Genomic DNA, 23643 nt, shown 5'->3' with positions numbered 1-23643 from the left:
GGTGCTTGAATTAACACGAAAGGCTGAGGAAGCGTGAGCTCGTCCGTCTGCCTGTTGTTGCTCCCAGAGCTCAGCACGCTGTCAACATGCCCAAACCTCTGGACCTTTCATCTGCGTCCCCTCCTGTCGACCTCAGAGATGTCTCTGCAGGCCGACAGCTGGAGGTTTCCCTCTCTGACCGGTGGATGCGTTGGAACGTCTCACCTGCATCGACGCTCCCTCCACTCGGGCCACGTACGCGATTCGATCCAGGACGGTGACGGTGACGGGAACGGCGACGAAGAATCCGCTGACGAAGGCTCGCAGGTAGCGCCGCCCCGTCGTCACCTGTTGAGCCATCAGGACGCTGGAGACGAAAGAAGAAGGAGAGGAAACCAGAATAATGAGAAACACGACAACATGCAGGGAACTGAACTGGGATTAGAACTCATTAGATGAGACTTTATTGATCTCTTTCCATGGAGAGTGAGTTGATTAAAGATCAGGCGAGTAACAGAAATTCACAAAGGAAACACATCAGAGCAGAATTAGAAAAGACGGTAATAACATGAAGCGAGTTAAATACTAACACATTTGTTGGAAGACCCAGGTTTCATGATTGAGACCTTAATGACTGAAAAAAATGTCCTGATTAAATACTTCTAAACAGAAGTTGATGCTTGGATGAGAACAATCATCAACCATCAGTGATGTCATCAACCATCAGTGATGTCATCAACCATCAGTGATGTCATCGTTGGTTTGTGAACGTTATGAAGCCTCCACTTCAGATTCTGTCCGTCACCATCTTTGCTAGTTCGGAGCGGTTTGGAGCAGGAAGTGACCATATTTGGACGAGCTGGGGGCGGAGCCAGCGGTGGATCTGACTGATCTGACCTGACGTCGGGTTTCCAATCAGATCAGTCAGATCCACCGCTGGCTCCCGCCCACCGACAGCTGTAACCTGACTGCACCACAGGCCTGTCAATCAAACAGACACGCCCCCAAAAACAGGTCTTCTTGAATCTTCTTTTCTAATGAATGAGGGATTATTTTCAGATGGACCTCCAGAAAACTAATAAGAAGGAGTGACTTTAGCTAACAACACCGAGATAACTGATGGACACATTTTATTCACTTTGGATTTGATGAGAGAAGTTGAATGGGAGTCTATGGAGCCGGAGGCTTTTTGGAGCCGACCTCTAGTGGCACTCGCTGGTATTGCAGCTGAAGACACTTCTGCATTGGAACCGTTTTTCAGACCTGGAAGCTACGAACTCTTTTATATAGTCTGTGGATGGGAGTCACTTGGATATGGATCTCTGAGACCAAATTTCTTGAACAACAATAAACCCAGAAATCTTCTGTTCAAAACCAAATACAAGAATAAAATCTGGCAAATGTTGTTATATTTTTTGTTTGAAAATGCACTGAAACAATCCATTTATTATCAAAATATATGCTGACTTATTTTTTTCTCATTCAACTAACTGATCAATCAGTGCAGCTCTAAACCAACCGCATCATTTTTCCATGGATTTTTCAAAATAAAAGAGCAGCTTTGTACCCGTTTAACCCACATGACAGCAACACCCAGGAACTCAGGCGTCACAAAAGAAGTCCTCCTCCTGCCAACTTTCCCCGCAGCTGAAAACACATCACACTGAGCCGCCTCTCCCCAGACAGACTTTTTCATCCACTTTGCTTTTCATGGCGCGCTGCAGGAAGCCCAGACAGGCGTGAAATGACCGACCAGCAGCAGCCGCAGCCATGCACCGCTGCCTTCGGCTAACAGCTAACAGCCTCGTCTCCACGTCCACTGTCCTAACTCTGGAAATCTGCTACAGCTATTACCTTCACATCACCACATCAGAGGCACACCGTGCTGCTTCGACAGCTTCCCCATCAGCAGGCAGAGAGCGTCGGGCACTGCTCGGGGATAGAAAAAGAAATTAATCTGTCTTTCTCATAATTCAACATGTCAACCGATTATTTCTGATGGTTCCCCAAGACACACGGCGTGTTAATATCAAGTGAGGTACTTTTCTTTGAGGGGCGATGCAATAAGTCAACAGTCACCAGCAGACAGATTACAGAAACCTTCTTAATATCTACATTGATGTCTTGGTTAGCGACACGGGAATCCAGGTTTTAGGAGGAAGTACACAAGCTGCCATCACCACTGAATGACATTTAAAGTACAGCTCTTTTGAAGTGAGACGACTTTAGAACCTCTTAAATTATAAAAAAAAAAAAAATATCATCAAATGTCGTTCGGATATTTTTTTTTATCATCTAAAAGATTTAACGTCAAGGAACGCAGTTCAGTTAACAGATAACTAGACGTCTACAAGGGAAAGCAAAATGAATCCTCAAGTTCTGCTGGCACTTTGATTGGCATCCCGACAACCAGGAAATAAACACTGAGCAGTCTAAATGGAGTCGATGGTGAACCACAGGGTTTTACAGAGAGCGCATTCAGACAGGGGAGCATTTGGTGCATATTCAAAATGATTAAATTAAACTTCACCTTTATAGTTTCTAAAGTAAAATCTGCCTTTCAGCTGGAAATAACATTCAGCACACATACACAAAAAAGCACAGACTAAAACCTCTCAAAAGAGCCAAATGTGCTAAAATAAGCCTCACTGTCAATTTTTCATGCATTTTTAAAAAGCCCAAACAGAGAATGCATCGGTACCGAGGTCAGAGTAGAAACATCTCAATATTTAGAAACATTTTTGAGAGTTTTCTCTCAAAGTGAGAGATAAAAACGCTGACTTCAGTCTCAGCTGATGTCGTTGGTGAGTGTTAGACGTGCTGATAGATATAACTGTAAACTTTAAGCAGAGTCAGACTTGTTTTGTCCACCTGCTTTATGCTAAGCTAGGCTAACCTGCGTAATCAAAACAAACACGAGATCTGTCAATCTTCTGACCTCACTTTCATTATAAAGAGAATGAGGATAGCATGAGCTATTTTCCTCAGATGAATACTTCTCCCCCATCATCTGGAAAATAATTACGATTGCAGCAACATGCTTATTTTGATTATTGGTCATTATTAGTAATTTGTTTGTATATTTTGTGAAACGATTTTGTATATTAAATGAATTATTTCATATCTGGTTGGTGCAATTTTTGTTCACAAAGCCTGAGGCAAAAATAAATGTTGTTTTTTTATTGTTCCAAATGATTAATGCTAATAAATGGCTCTTCATTTTTTAATAAGGTGTATGTGCACATTTACACAAAGAAAATTGAATTATTAATCGCAATTATTTGTATGACATTTCAATGACACTTCCATAATCATGACAGTTCAATGTGGCTGCACTAAGTGAAAACCAGTATCTGACAGGAAAACACCATCGCTGTATTCAACACCAATATAACCACACGCATGCACCAATGCACAGTACTATGCGCACACACACACACACACACACACACACACACACACACACACACACACACACACACACACACACACACACACACACACACACACACACACACACACACACACACACACACACACACACACACACACACACACACACACAGGGCTTCGGCCTCCTCCAACAAGGCAGAGTTGGCTGCACACGTTACATCTTATTAACCAGTGATGTGACTCAGAGACATCAGTTCTCCACCATGTGCTCGAAGGAGGAACCGCCAGCAGCAGAGCAGAACACCTCTCCCACCACAGCGATCCATCCTGACGCCAACACACTGCCGCTACACTTCCACACAGCTGGCCGCGTTACTGCTGTCACAGGAGGACAAATGAGCGATGAGGCGGAGGCCGACGTGGAGCTTCAAGGTTCCCGCTCAGTTTTACGGTCAGGTCGTTTGTGCGCTGAAACCTCGGCGCCCCGCAGCGCTCCCATTAAAACCGCCTGGAGCTTCCTATCGGCACATTTTAATAATGTGGCTGGCACAGCGGGGCCCACATCAAAGTCACTGTTAAATGAAAAATGAGCTTCTCACCTTGTTAGCTAAATGTCCAGATCATAACATCAGACTGCGTGTTCCTTGCTGGGTTTTTAATAAAAGAACTCATGTTAAGAATAGTTCTGGACTTTCACACGGTTCTGCTGATGTCAGGTGAAAACCTGCATCTCTAACATATCTACATTTATACACCGCAATCAGAAAATGTGCAGTTCTCAGAGTAGTTTAACAAACAGATTTACGTCCTCGTTGTAATAATTGATCTACTGCTACTAAACAATTCTGTTAATTTCTGTCATACAACATCCAAACTATGGAGTAACACATCTGGATTTATGTAGTCAGTCAAAACAGCGTAAACAAAGTCCAACATGTTCTAAACCCTCATCGTTTCTTTCAACAGTCTGAAAGGAGCTCCTGATGGAGCTCTTCTTCTTCAGGTTTTCAGGACTGATTGATCTTCATGTCTTAAAGTCACGATGGTCTGTTGTTTCTTTGACTGAATGCAGTGATTTCTGCCATAACAAGGATCAGTAGAGTCGAACAGGGCTGCATGACTGCTGTCGATCAACACTACGTCAGCACAACACAACCTCGTGAAGCTGGTTAACGATGCCAAATGCGCAAAAATGTGCAAAAGTGTGCAAAGCTTTAATCAACTTAAACAGTGTAAAATGTAAATAAAATCAGATTGAGATTAGGGATGGGCATTTCAAGCAAAACTACTATTCGAAATTCGCTTGGAACAATTCAATTATTAATCCAATATTCATGTCAATCCATATTTAATTGAAAATAGGCCGTAGACAGCATATCAAATGTCGAAACTGATCAATTTTGATTGTTTTTTGGAAAACGTATTGTCCATTTTTAATTTGATGCCAGCAACATGTTTCAAAAATGTTGGTTGACATGATTTACAAATCATTGCATCCTGTTTTTAATCTATATTTTACAAAGCGTCCCAACTTTTTCATCAGGGTTGTATTTTGTTTTCATATTTTTTTCATCCTAAATAATTTGTCTTCACTTTTATTCTAAAATGTCAAAAAAAATGGCCCCAAAAAAATGATGATAAACGCTCGCAAATCCACTGAAGAATGATGGAATATCAATAACAATAATAATAATAATATATCAATAAAACAAGTCCAGATTTGAATCCCATTGAAGTGAATTGGGCTGTAGATGCAAAAAAAAAACCTTCCATCTGGCAACTGGAAGAACTTTGCATGCAGGAGTGGAACAAAAATACCAAAAATATCAGTCTGAAATTAAACTAACATCCAGCTGTTCAAGTCACACTTCAGAACTTCATCTGACCAAGCACCTCGGCTGACTGTTATGTCCCACGTCCCTTCTTTTAAATAAAGACATAATTTTTTTTTTTTTTTTAAACTGTCAAGCTGCATCAGTCTCAACCACCCTCGTCATCATTTTGTTGGATTTTTCAGTTCTTATATTTTATCGGATCTTTAGAGACAGATAAGTTCAGTGAACACAATATCCGGCCTGTTTGAATTACTGGAAAATATCAGATTACTATTGGTCAGAAAGGCGACTGACTTTCAAAGAAACATTTCATTCAGTAGTTTCACATTTGTGACTCGCCATAACAAAACCCTAAAAGTTACTTAGTTTTTCATTTGTTTGTAAAGTGGAGCGAGAGGTGGAAGATAAACTCACAGCTGCTATTGTATCAAAACTCATTCATGCTGAAAATTCTAAAAAAAAACAACAACAAAGAAATGATGAAGTCTAGACGGCGCACCTGAAGAAAAGCGTGAAGGGAATGAGAATGAGACTTGATGAAGGGCTTTGTTTTTAGACATCCTCTCTGGTTGTCGCTGTTTACCGGCCTGAGTAACACATCTTCATGCAGGTTGTGGTTCCACAGGCTCTGAATCGACTGCGGCTTTGTTTATGACACGGTGACAACGCATTAAAGTGAACTCCGCCGGGGTAACGGTCTTTAACAAGTCTGTAGAAAAGGCATTAATATTGTCGACATAGTGACAAACGAGTTAATGCAGCACATCTTTCTCAGCATTGGTATTCATGCCGGCGCCCAATATGCAGAAGCAGCTCTGTAACAAGCTGTGGCAATAGACTGGACAGGTTATCATAAACAAATACTTATTGGAGGTTATTAGACTGCGGCAGCAGAAGAAAAAGTTTCTGCTTTTTTATCAGCAGTCTGTGGAGTGAGGATGGAGAGGCCTCTTTATGTCAACAAGAAGCTTCTCAGAGATCTGTCAGGAGTTCAACAGACTCTCCCACTAACCATTTTCTATTTATTCAGATGAGTCAGATAGAGAAGGTGTAAATATGAAAGTCAGTGAGCAGAGAGCCCCAGAGCAGACCTGAGGTCAGCGTATCAGCCACTATCAGGCGTTGGGGGTGTGCTTTTCCTCCAACTGCTAGAATTGAATTTCTGGGTCTGTGGGCTGGACTTCATCTCAGCCGGTGACTAATGTTAGCGCCCCGGAGCTTTTCCAGACCGATAAATCCACAGGGAGGATGCAGCGGGGCAGCAGGGATGCTGATTACAGCCGGCCGGCGAGAGATTTCCTCCAAACCGGCTCCACTTCTGCCTCTGCAGCACTTCTGGGCTTTACAGGGCGGGCGGCGGGGAGCTGTGAAAGCTCTGACCCGCAAATAAGTTGGACGGAGACTTAACAGAGTGAGAGCTGTGGCACTCAGAGGACGAGGGACACTTAAAGTTACTGCTGCTAATTAGAGTGTTCATTATGATAACATGTCATACGAACACAGCTACCGAGCGCTGCAATCATTGAAAGGAAGAGCTCAACATGTTTCGGGTATTCTTATTCAGTGTTTCCGTTACCACCGTCTCCAAAAAAGGAAACAAAATACAAACGTACTCGTAGAGCTGCAGTTACGTCCACTAACTACGTATTTACGTGCACTCGTTTAGTTTCTGCTCAGAACGAGTCGTGCATGCATCTTTCTGTCACGAAAGCTCGTGCTGATTTGTTTCTTTCTTTCTGCTCTGCTGCGTGTCTGTAGATGTCAGGTGGGGGCGGAGCCTGGGCTCACGCAGCCACGCAGCCGTGCAGCCGTGCAGCCATGCAGCAACGTAGGTCAAGCTATCAATGGACAAACTCCGACCTCAAGCTGTTGAAAACCAGACCAGAGTGTCAACATTTTTACTACACACCTTCTGTGTAGCGTAGCGAGCTCAATTCATCAGCTGTCCATCAAACTGAAGCAATTTTGTAGAGCAAACCAACCAGGCGTACTGACCTTGTTGGGATAATTCAAAACGGCTTTTAGTGCAGCTCATGACAAAACAACGATACCTAAAAATATTTCAACTGGTGACGACATGGTTGTTTTCTAAAACAGACGTGAACTATGGACTTTACCAATCACTTTTTCTTTTCTTTTTTTTGTGCATCGACTGCTGGATGCATTCAATAAAACTTTACAGTCATCAGTTACAGAAAGAGCCAAACGACTATCCAACTACAAACTGCTAAAACTTCCCGAGCCCTCTCACTCTGAGCTGCCCTGATATTCTCACTCCTGATATCCAAACCTAATAACATTTAAAACACTGGCAGTCACAGATTTTGGTGAAACAGAACGTTAAACAGCCACAGTGATTCACTACTGCTTCTTAATGTACAAAGTGGTATTACAAGATGAGAATCAACTTTTTACCCATTCCAGCCTTAAATATAAGGATACAGCTGGCAGGCAGTTATCTTAGCATAAAGACTGGAAACAGGGGAAAACAGCTGACATGGCTCTTTCAAGCGGCAAACAGAAACCTCTAAAGCTCACCGATCAGGATTATATATCTTTTGTAAAAAAAAATTAATTTTTTTTTGCCTTTTGTGTCCTGAACTGCCGACGATACGAGATTTACATGCAAAAATAACTAACCTGTATTGTATTAAAAAAAAAAATCTATTCTAATCTGTAGACCGTTGTTGTTTTTTTTATCTCGGTATATGATGAGTTTTGTAGCTCAGTCAATGTGAGATTGGCTGAATGTCTCATTTAGACAGAAGCCGACCTCACGGTGTGTCTCAGTTCATGTCATTTGTCCGTTTCCTATCAGGTGTACGTGTTTGTGTTCCCGTATAATGAGAGCTGTGAGAGTCTACGACAAAGAAATAATCTGATGTTCCTGAGGACGGAGAACGGGACGATAACATCGGTAATGTCTGACATTAATGAGCCGTCCCGTAGCTTTCAGGTTGATCTACATTTGGTTGAGCTCAGTCGTACCTTCAGGCTGCATTCACATGACGGAATGAATGTTAGAGATAGGAGAGATTTCCATATTTACAACTGGTGAATGTTGAAGTTATTAGACAATTTAACACCATTAAACGTGGGATTAATTACCTTGAGTGATATATTTTGGCTGTCTGAAGGAGTGAATATGTTTTGGACTTATCAAGGAAAATGATCAACTAACTGATAGTTGCAGTATTATACAGCCAGGAGAGTTACAAATTAAGATTGCTTTCCTCTTTGAGAAATTGTAATGACACAGGATCAAAAATATGGAAAACAATCATGTATATGTATAACTCATGGAAAGTAAAACCTGAAGACACAAAGTTAGAAGAGGTGACCTTAAAACCGTCGTTACATAAATAAAACTCATGATAATTCAAAAGAATAATTTTCACTTAAATCGAAAATATGCCTCAATATCACAATGACTCAGTATCACATGATTCTTTTCATCATCAGAGTTTCTAATATTTTCCATATTTTCTTCTTGGCTTCAACAGATGAACAGCAGATGGAAGAGAAGCTGCCTTCATGTTCATTAGCATGTAAAAGGCCACAGCTCCAGTAACCGTGAGTCGGACCCGGACCCAAAGTGCACCTCCACCTGTTTCCATGAGTACAAGATGGTCTCTGAAATGGATTTCTTCTTCAATATCACCGAGACGTCTCCAGCAAATTATACATAATTACCAGGTGGGTCAGTCCACATCATCCAGACAGGCCACCGGTCCGTCCTCTGCACAGCTTTTATTCAGACTGAAGTGTCTTCGCTCAGCGCTGCACCACAGCCAACATAACGCCACATAAACAAGCCGATTCTCCATCAGTCCTTTAATATGAACAAACATTATTCCGCCACTGTTTTGATCATCAATCAATCGTCTTAAAGGGAAAAATGCCAAACATATAATCCAGCTCCTCAAACGTTAGAATTTGTTGTTTTTACTTATTTTTGTTATGAAAGTAAACAAAATACAAAATGTATTGAGTTCTAAACAAGAAAACAAGAAACTTTAATAAATCATTTTGAGTTGAATTTTAACCGTTTTGGTTTTTTTTTAAAGATTTTCTCACAATTTTCAGACCAAAAAAGTAATGGATTAATTGAGAAAATAAGATTAAGTTAATAATAAAAAGAAAATTGTCAGTTGCAGCTCTAAAGTCATTTCTGTTTGTCTGCCCACAACACAACTCAAGCAGTAATTACAGAATCCCATTATCAATATGAAAGAGATGTATTATTTTTCATTAGAGGGCCTGGAGCTGGCAGCAGATTGATTTTTCCTGATGAGTGCTTCATTAAGAACCAGAGGATCCTGCAGACGGAGATCTGATGGCTCCTTGGCCGAGGAGGAGATGGTGCAGGGAGAAACCCCACAAAAAAAAATAAAGAGAAAAAAAGCCTGGAGGCTGCTGTGCTCACAAAGGAAAAACAATGAAAAAGTTTTGGATGGAACAAACAACAAACTGATGACTTATCTGTTCATATGGGAAAACAAGTGGAGTTAGAAATCTAAATATTATCAATAAGCTTTTGCTAAAATGAACGAATGACTTCATCCTCTGGGGAATATGGTAGTGATAGAGGTCTTACTTTAATATTTTATTATTTTATCACATATGTTTTCGTGCTGAAATGATGTCCTGCAGGTGACAGAAGTATCATGAAGCGTAACATTTTTTTAAATTTTTTTTTAAAGGTGCATCATCTGGGGAGCATGAATGTGCTCATGGCATTTCATGCTCGCATTCACCTGCAGGAGGTTTGTTAGACCACATCTAAGCCCCGCCCCTCGCTGCCAGGACTTCCTTAGAGGACGCTGACTGGTCCAAACCACTGGTTCGGCCACAAGCGCATACTTGATCTCACAAATCCAAACGATGTCCCACAAGGAAACCATGATCATCCCCAACAGATTATATATTAATATATATAGTAATTGCCGAGATTTTATATAAGCTGGACTGAAGTGTTGAACACTAACCGGCTGACATCTTCACGGGGAACCTAAAAGTTATTTCAATGACATTTTGTCCGACTTTGTATAAAATAGGTCATTTGCTGGATTATCTCTTTAACCTTATCACCAAATATTTATTCATCTCCAGTCCACCAAGCCCGGCCGTGCTCACTCAGCCAACACTAAGGTGATTACTGGACGGGTGTCCTTGTTGACTGTAAGCTGGGAGGAACCGGGCCCGCTGCCCCGGATACAAATGGGATTCGTCTCTCATGCAGAACATCAGACACGGCTTTTTCAGGCCACAAGGGCAGAGAACGAGTTACAGAAATCAACGCTCCCGTTCACCTCGGAGGCCTAATGGGCAGTTTGGGCTGCTGACGATGCAGTCATTAGTCTGGACACAAATACAGGCTGAAAGCTGTTTGACAGCACAGAAATCAAACAGACAGAACCGGGCTGAGACACCACTGAACATCTTCCTCCATGCAGAGCAAATACCAGATGTCAAAATCTACGCGTCAAGAAAGGTGACAGCAAAGTCAGAAATGATGGGACTAAAAGAATTTCTCTAAATGGAGCAACAGACAGGATGTTACTCTGGTTTGGATATTTTTGATTGAAATGTGACTTCTTTTTTTTCCACAACGTCGAACACGTCCTCCAGAGCTCGGCAGCTTCCTCCCTGCTGAGATTATTTAGCAGCCAGACAACCACAAAGCAGCTTGACTCTCCACCGCATCACACGGCAGCACTGGTTAATACCAGATAACAAATAACACAACAGGTGCAACACCACTGCAACACGGCACAATATGCTGAAACACCAGATAACACCAGAGAGCAACGCTTCCTGACACACTGGATCCCCGGCTGCTCGCCGGCTCAAATCCAGGATCCAGCTTTTATTCACAATTTGTGGGAAATCAGAGACTGTGATGCATAAAGACGGAGATGTATTTACTAAAATGTAGAAAGATATAAAGATAAATATGGAAAAACGAACTACAGGCATGTCACAAAACAAAATTTAAACCAAGAGAAATTCAAACCACCAATCTGATGCTCATTTCAAAGTTGGGCCCTCCCTGAGAGGAGTTTGATTTTAACGGAGCTGTTATCAGGTGGTAGGAGATGAAGCGGAGAAGACAGAGGGCTGGGCAATAATAGAGCATGGAGGGAGAAGAGAGTCATCAAAAGACCGAAGACACTGATGCAGCTCAAAGAGAGACGAGGAGGAGATAACGTCAAGAAATTACAGCAACGTACACGGTTCACCAAATCCCTTAAATTGGAGAAGAGCAAAGAAATGATATCTGCAGTAGGAACAGAAGAGTGCATAAATCACTACATGGAGTATTAAACGGGGGAATACCCCCCTCCCCCCTCCTCCTCCTTCCAGTTTGAAAAATGGATCATAGGTACCGAGCAGTTTTTGGTCCGTCGCCTGCTGGTGTGCATAAATTAAATCCCGGCATTGTGGGTCCTGCACCGCTACTGAGGAAGATCCCGGAGGAATCACTGCATTGTCAACGCCATTAATATTCTGTCTTCTGTGTTCATATGCAATTTGTCCAATAAAACATGCTCAAAATATGCAGTTCTTTTCTTTATTTAGTGAGCATATTGTTTGGGGTCTGTGTTAGCAGTGCACCTATTGAAGCAGGGAGACGTAGGAACTGTAAAGATGGTGATGCACACTTTCATTTTCTATTTATCGCATTGCTAGGCATGTCACAATAATTACAGTATCGCCCGATTACAATTATTTGATATGATCGTTAGACTTGTCTCCATTCATCTGAATTAAACTCAATATTTCCATGGAAGTTTTCACCACTTGTGGTTTGACTGGTGCTCTGTAGCGCCCCCTTTCTTCTGCAGCGGTTTAACGCACGAGAGGAGAATTAGCTTCACCAGAGTACGTTGTTAACATTGTCAGTAATTTCTTTATAAATGTCAGTCATAGGCTTTGTAATATAAAGTTGTTCTTTTTCATATCTGCCTTGTGTAACTTCAATGTTCAACTTCATCCAGTGTATTATTGGACTATCAGGCTTATATTATAATAATGGCAAAAAATGAACAGAAAAAGACCTTTTTTTTTTAATGACAATTGATGGTAAAATGTCATGATCGTGACAGACATTCCTAATTAATGCAAATCAGACTTTCCTCATATCATGCAGGTCTCACACAGATGTCTTTTTAAATCTGGAGCTGTTGTCCCACAACTTTTAAATTATTCTAGAAGCTGTAATTCCATTTTTGTGAAGTGACATCTATCCTGAACATAAAATAATGAAACTGAAGGATTGCTGAAAAAAATTATGCCACAGAAATCACTCTCCACTTCATACTGTTAGATTTTAATGATATAAAGAGCCAGAGTAGAAGAGTTGAGGTGCTTCCATGCCACAGGATCCCTTTTCTTTTTTCAGATTGATTTAGTAGGTGGTCCAGTCTGGGGATGCTAATATGTCCCGAGTGTTGCTCATGTGTTTGTCAATGAATATTACTCTGATTCTTTTCTCTTGTGGTTTTCATTTTGTCACGTATTTGTTTTCAAAGTTTGTATGATAAGAATGTGTGTGTGTGTGTGTGTGTGTGTGTGTGTGTGTGTGTGTGTGTGTGTGTGTGTGTGTGTGTGTGTGTGTGTGTGTGTGTGTGTGTGCCCACAACAATAATCTGATGTTCCTGAGGAGAGAGGACAGAAGACTGCTGATTACATCTGTAATATCTGACATTTAATCAGGCATGCTGCTCAGAAAGCCTTCCACCACCATGACAGCATCACGTTATCTGCTGTGGTGGGAACTCTGTTGCAGCTCTGCATGTTCAATGAAAAGAAATCTAGAATTACAAATCAAATACGTTTTGTTGCAACATAACAAAATGATCATCCCGCAAACAAAAGCACAACTGGATGCTGCAATTACTGCAATCAACTTCCAGAATGAATCATCTCACAACTGCTTTTGGGATTAATCTTCAAAATGTCAGAAAATAGTACAAATGCCCATTAAAAAGTGATAAACTTCAAAAGTCTTCCTTTGTCCAACCGACAGTGATAAACTCAAAGAGATTCAGTTTACAATTGAATTCAACAAACGAACGCACCGAGCAGAGAAACCGTCACGTTTCAGTCATTCAGCTCATCCCAAGTTGATTGACAGGTCTTTTAATATGACAACATCAGACGACATGCTAATGAGGCAGCAGGTAGGGAGCTGAATCTCTAACAGAGAGATGATGATCCTTTTTTACATATTTCAATTACAACTTAACAGAAAAACACAATCACTCAAACTCAGTCCCACGACACAGTCATCTCAGGAGAGGCAGGAAGTGTTGATTTTGTGGTTCTGTTGGGCTGTAAGCTGTAACCCAGTATCACGGCAAAGCGTGAAATAGACACGCCGGTCCACTACAGCAAAACGTGAGACAGCCACGCTTTGGTCACTGAAGCGTGACAGTTTCACGTTTTGTAAGCTTCAAACTTACACGTACGTAAAAGTAACCAAGAACAAAATTTAAAAAATGTTGGGTGGAGGCGGGGCCTAAATCAGAGCGGCCAAAGCGTGGCTATCTCACGTTTCGCTGTAGAGGACCGGCGTGTCTATTTCACGTTTTGCCACGATACTGGGTTGTATGATGTTATACTGAGATGTGTTCCTATTATTCTGTCCACCTCATCAAGATGAATCAGACTCCATATTAGAAACAACTGTCAGTATAAAGAGGACAGAGTTATGTTGGTCTTTATTAGAAAGAAAATACCAAGAGTCCTCCTTAAATTACGGGTTCATCCAACAGGTGATTCACATCCTCCAAGCCCATGAATGAAAGAGGAAAGTTGTGTTTTCATAACCACACGTGTGGCTATGAAACAACACGTGTCCTCTGAACCCTGCTGCTGTCAGTTCACCCACGTGTGCTAACAGCTAGCCGCCGCGGCTAACCGGGAGACAACTTTTCAAACAGTGTCGCGATCACGTGAAACGTGTCGGTGACTGCGGGTCAGCGACACGTGAAGGAAAGAAGCTCGAAGTGTTTCCGCCATCGTTTCAAAAACCACAACTCACATGTGAAACTAACGTTAAAGCAGCTAACACACCTACCAGCAGCGTGACTTCCGTCTTCTTATCCTGCCACACGTGTTGCTCCTCCGGGCCCTAAAGCCCGCCGGGTTACCCTCTCTGTGTTCGGTAGACGAGCCAGTGAGGTCCGGAACTGACAGACGGAACCGACCATTGCCGCCATAATAGAAAACAAGAAATAAAGCCTATTAGGTCGAGATAACGGATTTTTTTTTTTAATTCATATTAAGTCAAACATTTTAAAAAAAATTTAAAAAAAAAATCCAAATTAAGACAATGGTTAATATTATTAGATTGTCCAGAATTGTCCCAAAATCTCATCATTGACTTGCCTTAGCAATTTTCATGATATATGTCTTAAATTTGATTTCCTCCTGCAGTTTCTTAAATGAATGGTTCTTTACTACTACTTAAGACACGTAATGGTTTTGTCTGCTCATTATTCCACTTTATTGTGAAAATGAAGACTAATACCTTAGTTAACATGTAAACTATTTCCTCTGAGTTCTTGCCAAGAAACTGGAATGATTTCATCAGCAACACTTTGCTTTCAGAGATAATCCCAAAAGCCTCTTTCTGTTGGTTAGGAGGCGTTTGCTCTGCTCAGTTTCCCGCTGCACTGACTGAACATTTGAGAAAGGCAAGACATTTCTATCAGCAGCTCTCCCTTGTTAGCCAGACTACCTGGTTATAAACTAACATTATCTTAACCATTTTAATCATGCTTGTTGGATCAAGTTAGACCTCCACAGAGGCAGCACCACGTCAACCAGTCAAGGTGACAAAACAGTCGTCTATAAATCTACTAGCAATGAAGTGGCCATCAACTTACAGTCTATGCATAAAAATATCAAGCAAACTTTCCCTTTCATGGATGTGCAGTAGTTTTACTGAGCAAGGCAGCAGCCAGTATGTGCAAGTTTCCTCATAATTACAAGATCCTCTCTCAAAATTATGAGCAAATTCTCTTTTAAATTAGATTCTTTCTTGTAATTGTGAAATAGTAACTCATAATTACAAGATAAGGCGTCAGTCTTTTTTCCTGTGAGATTACAATGCACAATGTTCAATTGTTACGTGCTACAGTCAAAACACTGATGTTATTTTGAGTTTGATTGACCAAACTTTTTATATCTCATTAATTTGATTTAGGAAGTGAAAAGTTAGTGGGTTTTTTTTATTTAATAATGTAAACTTTTCCTCAAAACCAATGGACTTCAGAACTGAGTCCCAACTTTGATTTTTTTTTTATCTCCGAATTTTGACTTTATCATATCCGTGGGCTTCAGAGCTCAGAGCCACAGACTGAACAGGGAAGTCAGAAAATATTGACAGATGGACTGAAACCCTCTTCTAATCAGAAAAATAATGAAGCCAGCCAGCTTTATTCCTCAGGAAACCTTCCTCAGAAGCTCGAGGACACTCCAGATTGTTAGATAGCCTCTAATTTCACACAACAGCCTTTATATTTGCATTTCAGTCATTTAGCCATTTACAGAGGCGTTCAAGGACTCGACGCTGTGAGCGGACACACGGGACAGGCTGCGGTGGGAAATGAATGTGTGATCTCAGCTACAGGACAGAACAGAACCGTGGCGCTGCCCGTCAGGCAGCAGGGAGACTTCGGATCCAAGCTGTGACTCAGGGAAATGAACAGTAATGACTTACTGCAAAGAAAATGTCTCTAAAGTGATGTTGTTCAACTTTTCTATTCACACTGATCACAGACGTTTTTACTTAGTAACATGTTTTTTTTTTTTTAAATGTCATGTTTTTTTAAAAGATACATTGAGTGTGTACACTTTATGAACAGATATCATCATACACTGGGATGAAGTATGGTATATTAAAGAAAGGCTGTGTTTAGATTTTTTTTTTTTAAAGGGCCATTACTCTTTTCTTTTTTTTATATATATTATATCAAGACATGTTTATTTGACTACGACAGCCTAAAGAGACCATCTAAATAATATATTAAACATCCTGTGCCCTTGTTTGACAAATGTGGGTCTTCCAAATACAAGCTGAGTCACAAATACACCTGACTTTCTGACTGAATGCAAAAGTGGTATAAATAAAAGACACACTATTCAATATGCAGAACTGTTCAAACGCATAGATGTTTCTCAAACACTCTTGATTAAGATAGTTATTTTGTATCGTGAGAGATGAATTTCCTCAGAGGACATTTATACTTGGACGAATCCTATCTCACTCTCTTAGCACGCAACCCTCCATGCAGTCTCAATGAAGCAATGATTCGTGCCAGCAACACGAGGAGACACAAACTTTTCAAAAACAAAATGTATTGACTACATATGTCAGGAGATATGTTTGAGGATTTCCTAGATTATTTCACTGCAGTCCAGCAACAGCTGTAACGTGAGTTTATCATCACAACAATGGTATAATAATGATGGTGAAACACAATGAATCCATTTGAGCCGACATGTCCTGCGGTACCGGTCCGACAACGAGTCGTGGTGGGACACAGAGAGACAGCTAGCTTTGGGAATTGTCCAATCAGAGGAGGTCAAAGAAATAAAATCAATATGTTACCTGGAAAATGTAAAGCAGCCAATCAGAGAGGAGCTTCAAGTCACCTACTTGCCAAAAGTTGAAAAACATACATAGACATTTATTGGGAGAACCAAATTCAATATGAAAACTAGAATTAAAGATTGCTGATATGACCACTAGGAGCATTTTAGACCAAACAACTTATATTTAATTGTTCTTTTTTTTAAATACATAATTAATTCATATTTGACATGTTTAAGAACAATTGAAAGTGTAGTCACCACTGATAGAGAGACAGTTCACAGATACACACTGTACAGGATCAATAATGATGACCAGGAAAACTAAAAAAGCATCACAATGGACTAAACTACTATAATCATTAAAAGTACAAAGTTGTTCACTCTGCTGCGAGGTCTCATTTAAACTTGTGATTTATTACATTTAGGAGATTTTATTCATCAGGATAACTCAAAGTGTCTCTGGAAGAGGAACTGATTACACTTCAGAAAGAGAGGTTTGGAAGGCTCCAACAGCTTTAACAAACAGGTGCTGATGGAGGACTGAACGTCTCATCTGAAGACACGGTGGTTAGACACAGGGAAAGTACAAACAGCTCCTGCTGCAGAAACAAAGAGCAGCGGTGGAATCAGAGATGAAGGACGGGACAGTTTGAAACGGGAAGCAAACTCTTACCAGTCTGAGTTTTAAAGGAGGCGGAGCTCTTGATAAGGACGCTGCTCTCCTTCAGGGCTTAATTAAAAGTGGAATGTAGAAGCCATTATCAGACAGGGTGCCCGGTCCTTCAGCCACTAATTCATCCACTCCACAAAATGTGTGGAAAAACAACAAATGAGAGGTTATATAATATTATTGATGAGGACTGGTTACAGGGCACATTTAGGTTAAAAGCAGAATGTAATAATAATCATTTTTTTGCTTGGTTCCTTTCAAAGTGAAATAACAAATATCTAGAAATCAAATTAAGTAAAGGAAAAAAAAGATAATTGATGCTTTCTGTCGAAAATGAAAGTCGATTTAATAGAATAAAAACAAATTCTTGACCCTAAACTGTGGAACGGTCTTCCTTCCTTTGAAGACTTAGTATTTTAAAAAATTAATATTTTTAATCTGGCTGCAGCTTTGCCTGAAAGACAAGTAATGTTATTATGATCCTTAATATATCATACAGAAATAGACATAAAGTACATAAATGTATCGGGAAAAAAAATAAGAAATGGAAAAAGGTAGAGAACTCTATTTTTCCTACTCGACACGTCACTCGTGGAAGCAACAAAAATCAATACAGCTAAACGGTTTTCTGTTTCCTTGGCGTTTCTTTGACTTTTTTATGGCGTCAGTTTGCATCTTTGAGGTTGTTTCACATCTTTTTGTGACCATTTTAAATCTCCTCATGGTTGTTTTGTGTCTTTTTGCGGTTGTTTTGAATCCCCTTGTGTCTGTTTTGTGTCCCTTTTTGGTTATTTTGAGTCTGTTTGTGGCCTTTTTCATTTCTTTGGGAGCATTTTTAAGTCTCTTTGCAGTCTTTTTTACTCTCTCTGTGGCCCTTTTGCATTTCTCCGTGGTCAGTTTGTGCCTCTTTTGGTCGGTTTGCATTTCCTTCTGACCATTTTGAGTCTCTTTCTGGTTGTTGTGAATCTCTTTGTATCTTCTGTCGTCTCTTTGTGAGCGCATTGTACATCTTTTAGTGGCCATTTAACTTTTCTTTGTGGTCATTTTTCTGTTTATGGTTATGGCTCTTTAGGTTTTGCACTTCTTTGGGTGCTTTTATGTCTCAGGGACATTTTACAGGTGAGGGGCCCTGGACTCCTGGTGCCCAGGAGGCCTGTTTAGTAATCCAGCCATGATTTGCACTTAAGGTGGAAGTGTAGATCTTTTGTCATTTGATGGACTTCAGCTTTCAGAATCTTCTTTTACATTATGAATCCACTTTAACTGGACATTCTGGGTGCTGCTCACATCTGTAGACTGTGGTAGGACACACAGTAAGCATGGATATTATTATTATTATTACGGTTCAAATTGAGCAGTGTAGTGCCGTTGGACATTGGATGGGCTCACTATGTTCACAAAGAGGAGTTGGTGTGTCCATCAAAGACTTCAGTACAAAGAAAGATATCTCAAAAAAAGAATAAGAAAAATGCAATATTTTATTTGTTTCTTATGACATGTATTTTCTACATTCACCAACTGTTGAGAACAGAATTATGAACACAATGGACCCTGATATATTCTTATTTAGTTGAATTTAGTGTTGTAAGTTATTGTCTACATGTCTCTGCAGCTACTTCAGTGTTTTACAGCTGAAGTGTGTGTGTGTGTGTGTGTGTGTGTGTGTGTGTGTGTGTGTGTGTGTGTGTGTGTGTGTGTGTGTGTGTGTGTGTGTGTGTGTGTGTGTGTGTGTGTGTGTGTGTGTGTGTGTGTGTGTGTGTGTGTGTGTGTGTGTGTGTGTGTGTGTGTGTGTCTCCAGACAGAGAACGAGCAGAAGAACAAGAGTCCTCGTGGCTATTGGTTGACATGAACCCATGTGGGCGCCTCTGCCCACATAATGACATCGTTTGAGGTTCCCTACAACACTGTAGGTGCTGAGCTGGCAGTTGCTATGCAACAATTCGTCGCAGGCAGCATTCAGGTTGGACCTGAGTGGAGAGCAACAGTCGTGCGGAGGGGGTGGTTTCAATGCGTGTTTTGAAAAGCCGGAGGTAACCGGTGTCTCTGCAGATCCCTGGTAGGCGAGCTGTCAGTGGACGTGATTGTTTTAAAGCTTGGTGTCGGGAGCGGGGCCGCTGCAGGGTGAGGTACGGTGCAGATACATCAAAGAGCAACGGGACGTCAATATAGTAGAAACAGGCAGAGCTGAGGCGTATAAACAAATGAAACTGACACTAATTTGAAGTGTGACTGAACAGGCTGATGTAAGACAGCTGCAGTGCTGTCAGCAGAACTGACCGTGTTAAACACTTTACCGTGAAAAACACAAACTGAAAGCTGTGAACATGGGAGAGTTGGAGTCCAATGTCACTCTTTATACAGTACTGAAATGCCATATTTAGATTTAAAAAGATAAATAGACAACTGTAATCATTGAAGTCATCTCTTTGTAAAGCGATCACTTCATTAGAGATTGTGGGAAAAAATGTAGTCCTCCTAAAATGAATGTGAGAGTTCGACAAATCAAGTGGAGATGTTTCAAAGTTAGTCTTGTAAATATCAGCTGCTTGAATTGTTTTCTTTTTTGTGTCTTTGTGGATATTTTATATCACTTGGTGGATGTTTGCATTTTTTGCAGATGTTTTGTGTCTCAGTCATGTTGCATCTTTATTTCATCGTGTTTGTGTCTTTTATCTGTTATTGACACAGTTTCTGTTATAACACACCAGAAGAGTTCATACAACGTATGGGTTCCTGCGCTCGCATCGGCTTTCTACTTTTGTGGCTCAACATGGGTGGAACGGTTTCATGCAACACAATTTTTGGTGTAATTTTTTAGGTGAAATCATGTTTTCACTTTCGCCCACTCAAAGCAGACGTCCGTACAACGAAGCAGGTTCAACATACTCAGGTTATCTTTGACTTATCCGGCTTAACTAAACCTAACAAACAAGATCAGTCTCACGAAGCTGGTTGTAGGATGATATACAATAAGATCCCGATGCAGTTTATTTATTATTTATCAACACCGTTACGTCATTGCTCTTCATCAGTGTTATTTATAAATAAATCACATCTGGAGATTTGACAGCGTTCAATTTACTCCTGCTCACTCCTCAACATCGTTCCAGCACCTGATTTCAGTACATCGGACGAGTGTTCTTTGTTCACATCTATTAATGATCGATTAATGATTAATGATGAAATAGCAAATAACATTTTGAGTTAAATTATCCATATTTCCAACACATCACCTCGACGCTGCCGTACTGCTACATCCTCTGCTGGAGTTTCTCCGTCACCTGATCCAGCTTTAACTTTAAGCTTCATCAAACAGGAATATTTTAAGGCTAATCTTAAAAGTAGAGCGGGAGTCACACAGAGGGCGAGAGAGGGTGAACCACAAGCAGACTAGCGCTCAGAGAAATCTGGCAAGGTTGATATTCGAGAGCAGATATGAACCTCAATGAGAGAAACTCAGGAAACTTGTTGTGGACAATTGTGTTCACTGCAACTGCAGCTGAAGACGAGGTATTGTGAGGCTCATGTGTCACCCCTCCAACACCCACACTATTAAAATCCCTCTTCCTCTCCTGCAAAGGCACGTTGTCGCACTGCTCTGTAATACAGCTCTGTTTATGTGGGATGCTGCTGGAGTTACAGTTTGCAGTTTTGGAGAGCAGAACCAAAAAAAAGGAGGCTGTTTGGAGCTAAAAATTGATGCGGCTCATGTGGGAGTTGTTGTTGAATTCAGAAACCCACATCGTATCCTGTGTGCAGCTCCGTTCCCTCACCTCTCTCCGGGGTTTAATTAGAGCCGCTGAGCTGTGTGTGAATAATGCAGCACCTGAACGCACCTGAGCGGGGTTGCTGGAGCAGAATGGCCCGCCTCCAGAGAGGGTGGGGGTGGAGGGTGGAGGGGTAGGTGGGTGGAGGGGTGGAGGGGTGGTCTTAAGGATAATCATCAGGATTTGCAGGTTTTCACGTCACTTTAATCCTGTAATGGAATCAATCCTGTAATGGACCGAATCAACATCTGAAACTGCATCTATCTCTTTTGCACTGCACTGATTTATATTGTTTATTTACTATCAGGGATAATATTACTGTTCATCTGAATTGTTTTGATTTGTGTTTGTCTCTAGTTTTCTTTGTATTAATACTGCATGTTTAATGTTTTTGTGCAAACAGCCGTCAGCTGGGACCTTTCTGTGAGGAGTTTGCATGTTCTCCATGTTCTCCCGGTTCTCCATGTTCCCCATGTTCTCCCGGTTCTCCATGTTCTCCATGTTCTCCATGTTCTCCCTGTTCTCCATGTTCTCCCTGTTCTCCATGTTCTCCATGTTCTCCCTGTTCTCCCTATTCTCTATGTTCTCTATGTTCTCCATGTTCTCCCTGTTCTCTATGTTCTCCCTGTTCTCCATGTTCTCCCTATTCTCTATGTTCTCTATGTTCTCCATGTTCTCCCTGTTCTCCCTGTTCTCCATGTTCTCCATGTTCTCCCTATTCTCCCTGTTCTCCATGTTCTCCATGTTCTCCCTGTTCTCCATGTTCTCCCTGTTCTCTATGTTCTCCCTGTTCTCCATGTTCTCCCTATTCTCTATGTTCTCTATGTTCTCCATGTTCTCTCTGTTCTCTATGTTCTCCATGTTCTCCCTATTCTCCCTGTTCTCCATGTTCTCCCTGTTCTCCCTGTTCTCCCTGCACCTCTGTGGATTTTCTCTTCAGTCCAAACACATGCGTGTTTTAGGTTAATCGATGGTTTTAAATTTCCTGAAGGTGTGAATGTGAGCATGAGTGGTTGTCAGTCTTTCTACGTTGGTCCTGTGATGGATATTCGTAAAGGTGTAAAATAATAAACTAATTATAAATAGTATTTTTATGACCTCATTTTTTTAAATGATAAAAACAACAACATGCTGGTTGGCATGTCGGCAGAATATCTGAAATGCAAATAAGAAGAGAAACCGGTTTAAGAAGGAAAGCTGCCGGTGTGTCTGACTGCAGGAGGATGAAGACGTGCTGTTTGCGCCCCCTGGTGGTGTTTGTTCGTAACACCTTCACGACACTGACAGACACTTTACAGTTTGGACCTCCATTTAATTCCTTAATCAAGACTGGAGAATGAACTGTAGACAAATCCCCTGGAGCCACAATGAAAACTGGCATGACTGTTTTTCAAAGGGCTGTATGTATATATGATTGTAAGTTTATTAAAAGAAGTTGCACCATTTGTGGCTCTTATACAAGGACCTCGAGTCAAAATGTAGTTTTTAGACTTTATTTTTTAGTTATTTAGTTCCTAAATAATGTTGAGTTTTATCGAAGCGCTTCAGATTTTCCCCATAATAATGTTATGCAGCTGAACTTGTGATTAATTTTCTTATTATCTTATTTCTTTATCTTCTTTTTACTAGTAAAGGATGAAAAAGTAATGCAGTGGAATTAGTTGAGTCTTACAGGAGATATTAGTAGACCTTTGTAAACATGTTTCCCACAGGTTAGAGGATTGACTTGTGTTCAGTGGGCAGCTCCTCTCTCAGCACCTCTGATGTGGCAGGAAGTCCTCGTCCTGGCAGATGACCTCGTTGTTTGCTGTTCAGTTTTCTTCATTTTATGGTTCTGTGCTGGATCCTCCACACTGTTTCTCCATCGAGCGTCTGAGGGAGCTCCATAATGTCCCGAACCAGAGCTTCCTCCAGCTTGTCAGCGAGCGTCTGTCTGTCGGCTGACAGCGTCTCTGTGACTGTTCATTTTTTAGAAAAGTGTAGCAGTGATTTCATCAGTTTGTTCCTCTCTGCCCTCAGTTCCTTCTCTTCCTCGGGCTGTCAGGGAAACTCTTTACAAAAGGCCTCTTCAGAGTTGAAGTGCTGGAGGTTTTCAGCCTCTTCCTGTTTCCTCAAGTCTTTTTCTTTCCACAGCTCCTGAATCTCAAGTGGAAGTTTGTCCTCTTTTGTGTGTTTTCAATCTGAGCTCAGCTGAATGTCTCTCTGAAACCTGCAGAGAGGCTTTTCATGAAAATGAAAAGAGAAAAATCTCGACAGCTTGCAGTTTTTCCACCTCAGTATTTCCTCTCTCTGTATTTCTCTGTTGAGATGCTGCAGGTTCTGACATGAGCTCGGGCGGTAAGCATACCATTTCCACCTCCTCAAGTTCTTGGACAAGTTCATCTCCTGTGAA

At 41.0% G+C, this 23643-nt stretch overlaps 1 protein-coding gene across 2 annotated transcripts in view; it reads right to left on the bottom strand.

Moving 5' to 3' along the window:
- immp2l (inner mitochondrial membrane peptidase subunit 2) overlaps positions 1–14398 on the bottom strand; it is a 121221-nt gene extending 106823 nt beyond the window's left edge. Inside the window, exons 1-2 of one of the 2 annotated variants that reach the window (XM_069714465.1) lie at positions 14293–14398; positions 205–346 (exon numbers count right to left, since the gene is read on the bottom strand). In XM_069714465.1, the coding sequence (XP_069570566.1) occupies positions 205–339 (135 nt within the window). In that variant the 5' untranslated portion in view covers positions 340–346; positions 14293–14398. Of the gene's footprint in view, positions 1–204; positions 347–14288 lie in introns of both variants that reach the window. The other variant, XM_069714466.1, reaches the window with a different exon arrangement.
- Positions 14399–23643: the final 9245 nt, after the last annotated feature.

The sequence above is a fragment of the Brachyistius frenatus genome, unplaced genomic scaffold, assembly GCF_029030835.1.
Source record: "Brachyistius frenatus isolate BFR_SWC_R1_liver_20210118 unplaced genomic scaffold, ASM2903083v1 Contig_131, whole genome shotgun sequence".
NCBI classification, from domain to species: Eukaryota; Metazoa; Chordata; class Actinopteri; family Embiotocidae; genus Brachyistius; species Brachyistius frenatus.
The sequence above is the reverse complement of the archived record's forward strand: the minus strand, read 5'-3'. Positions and strand labels throughout refer to the sequence as shown.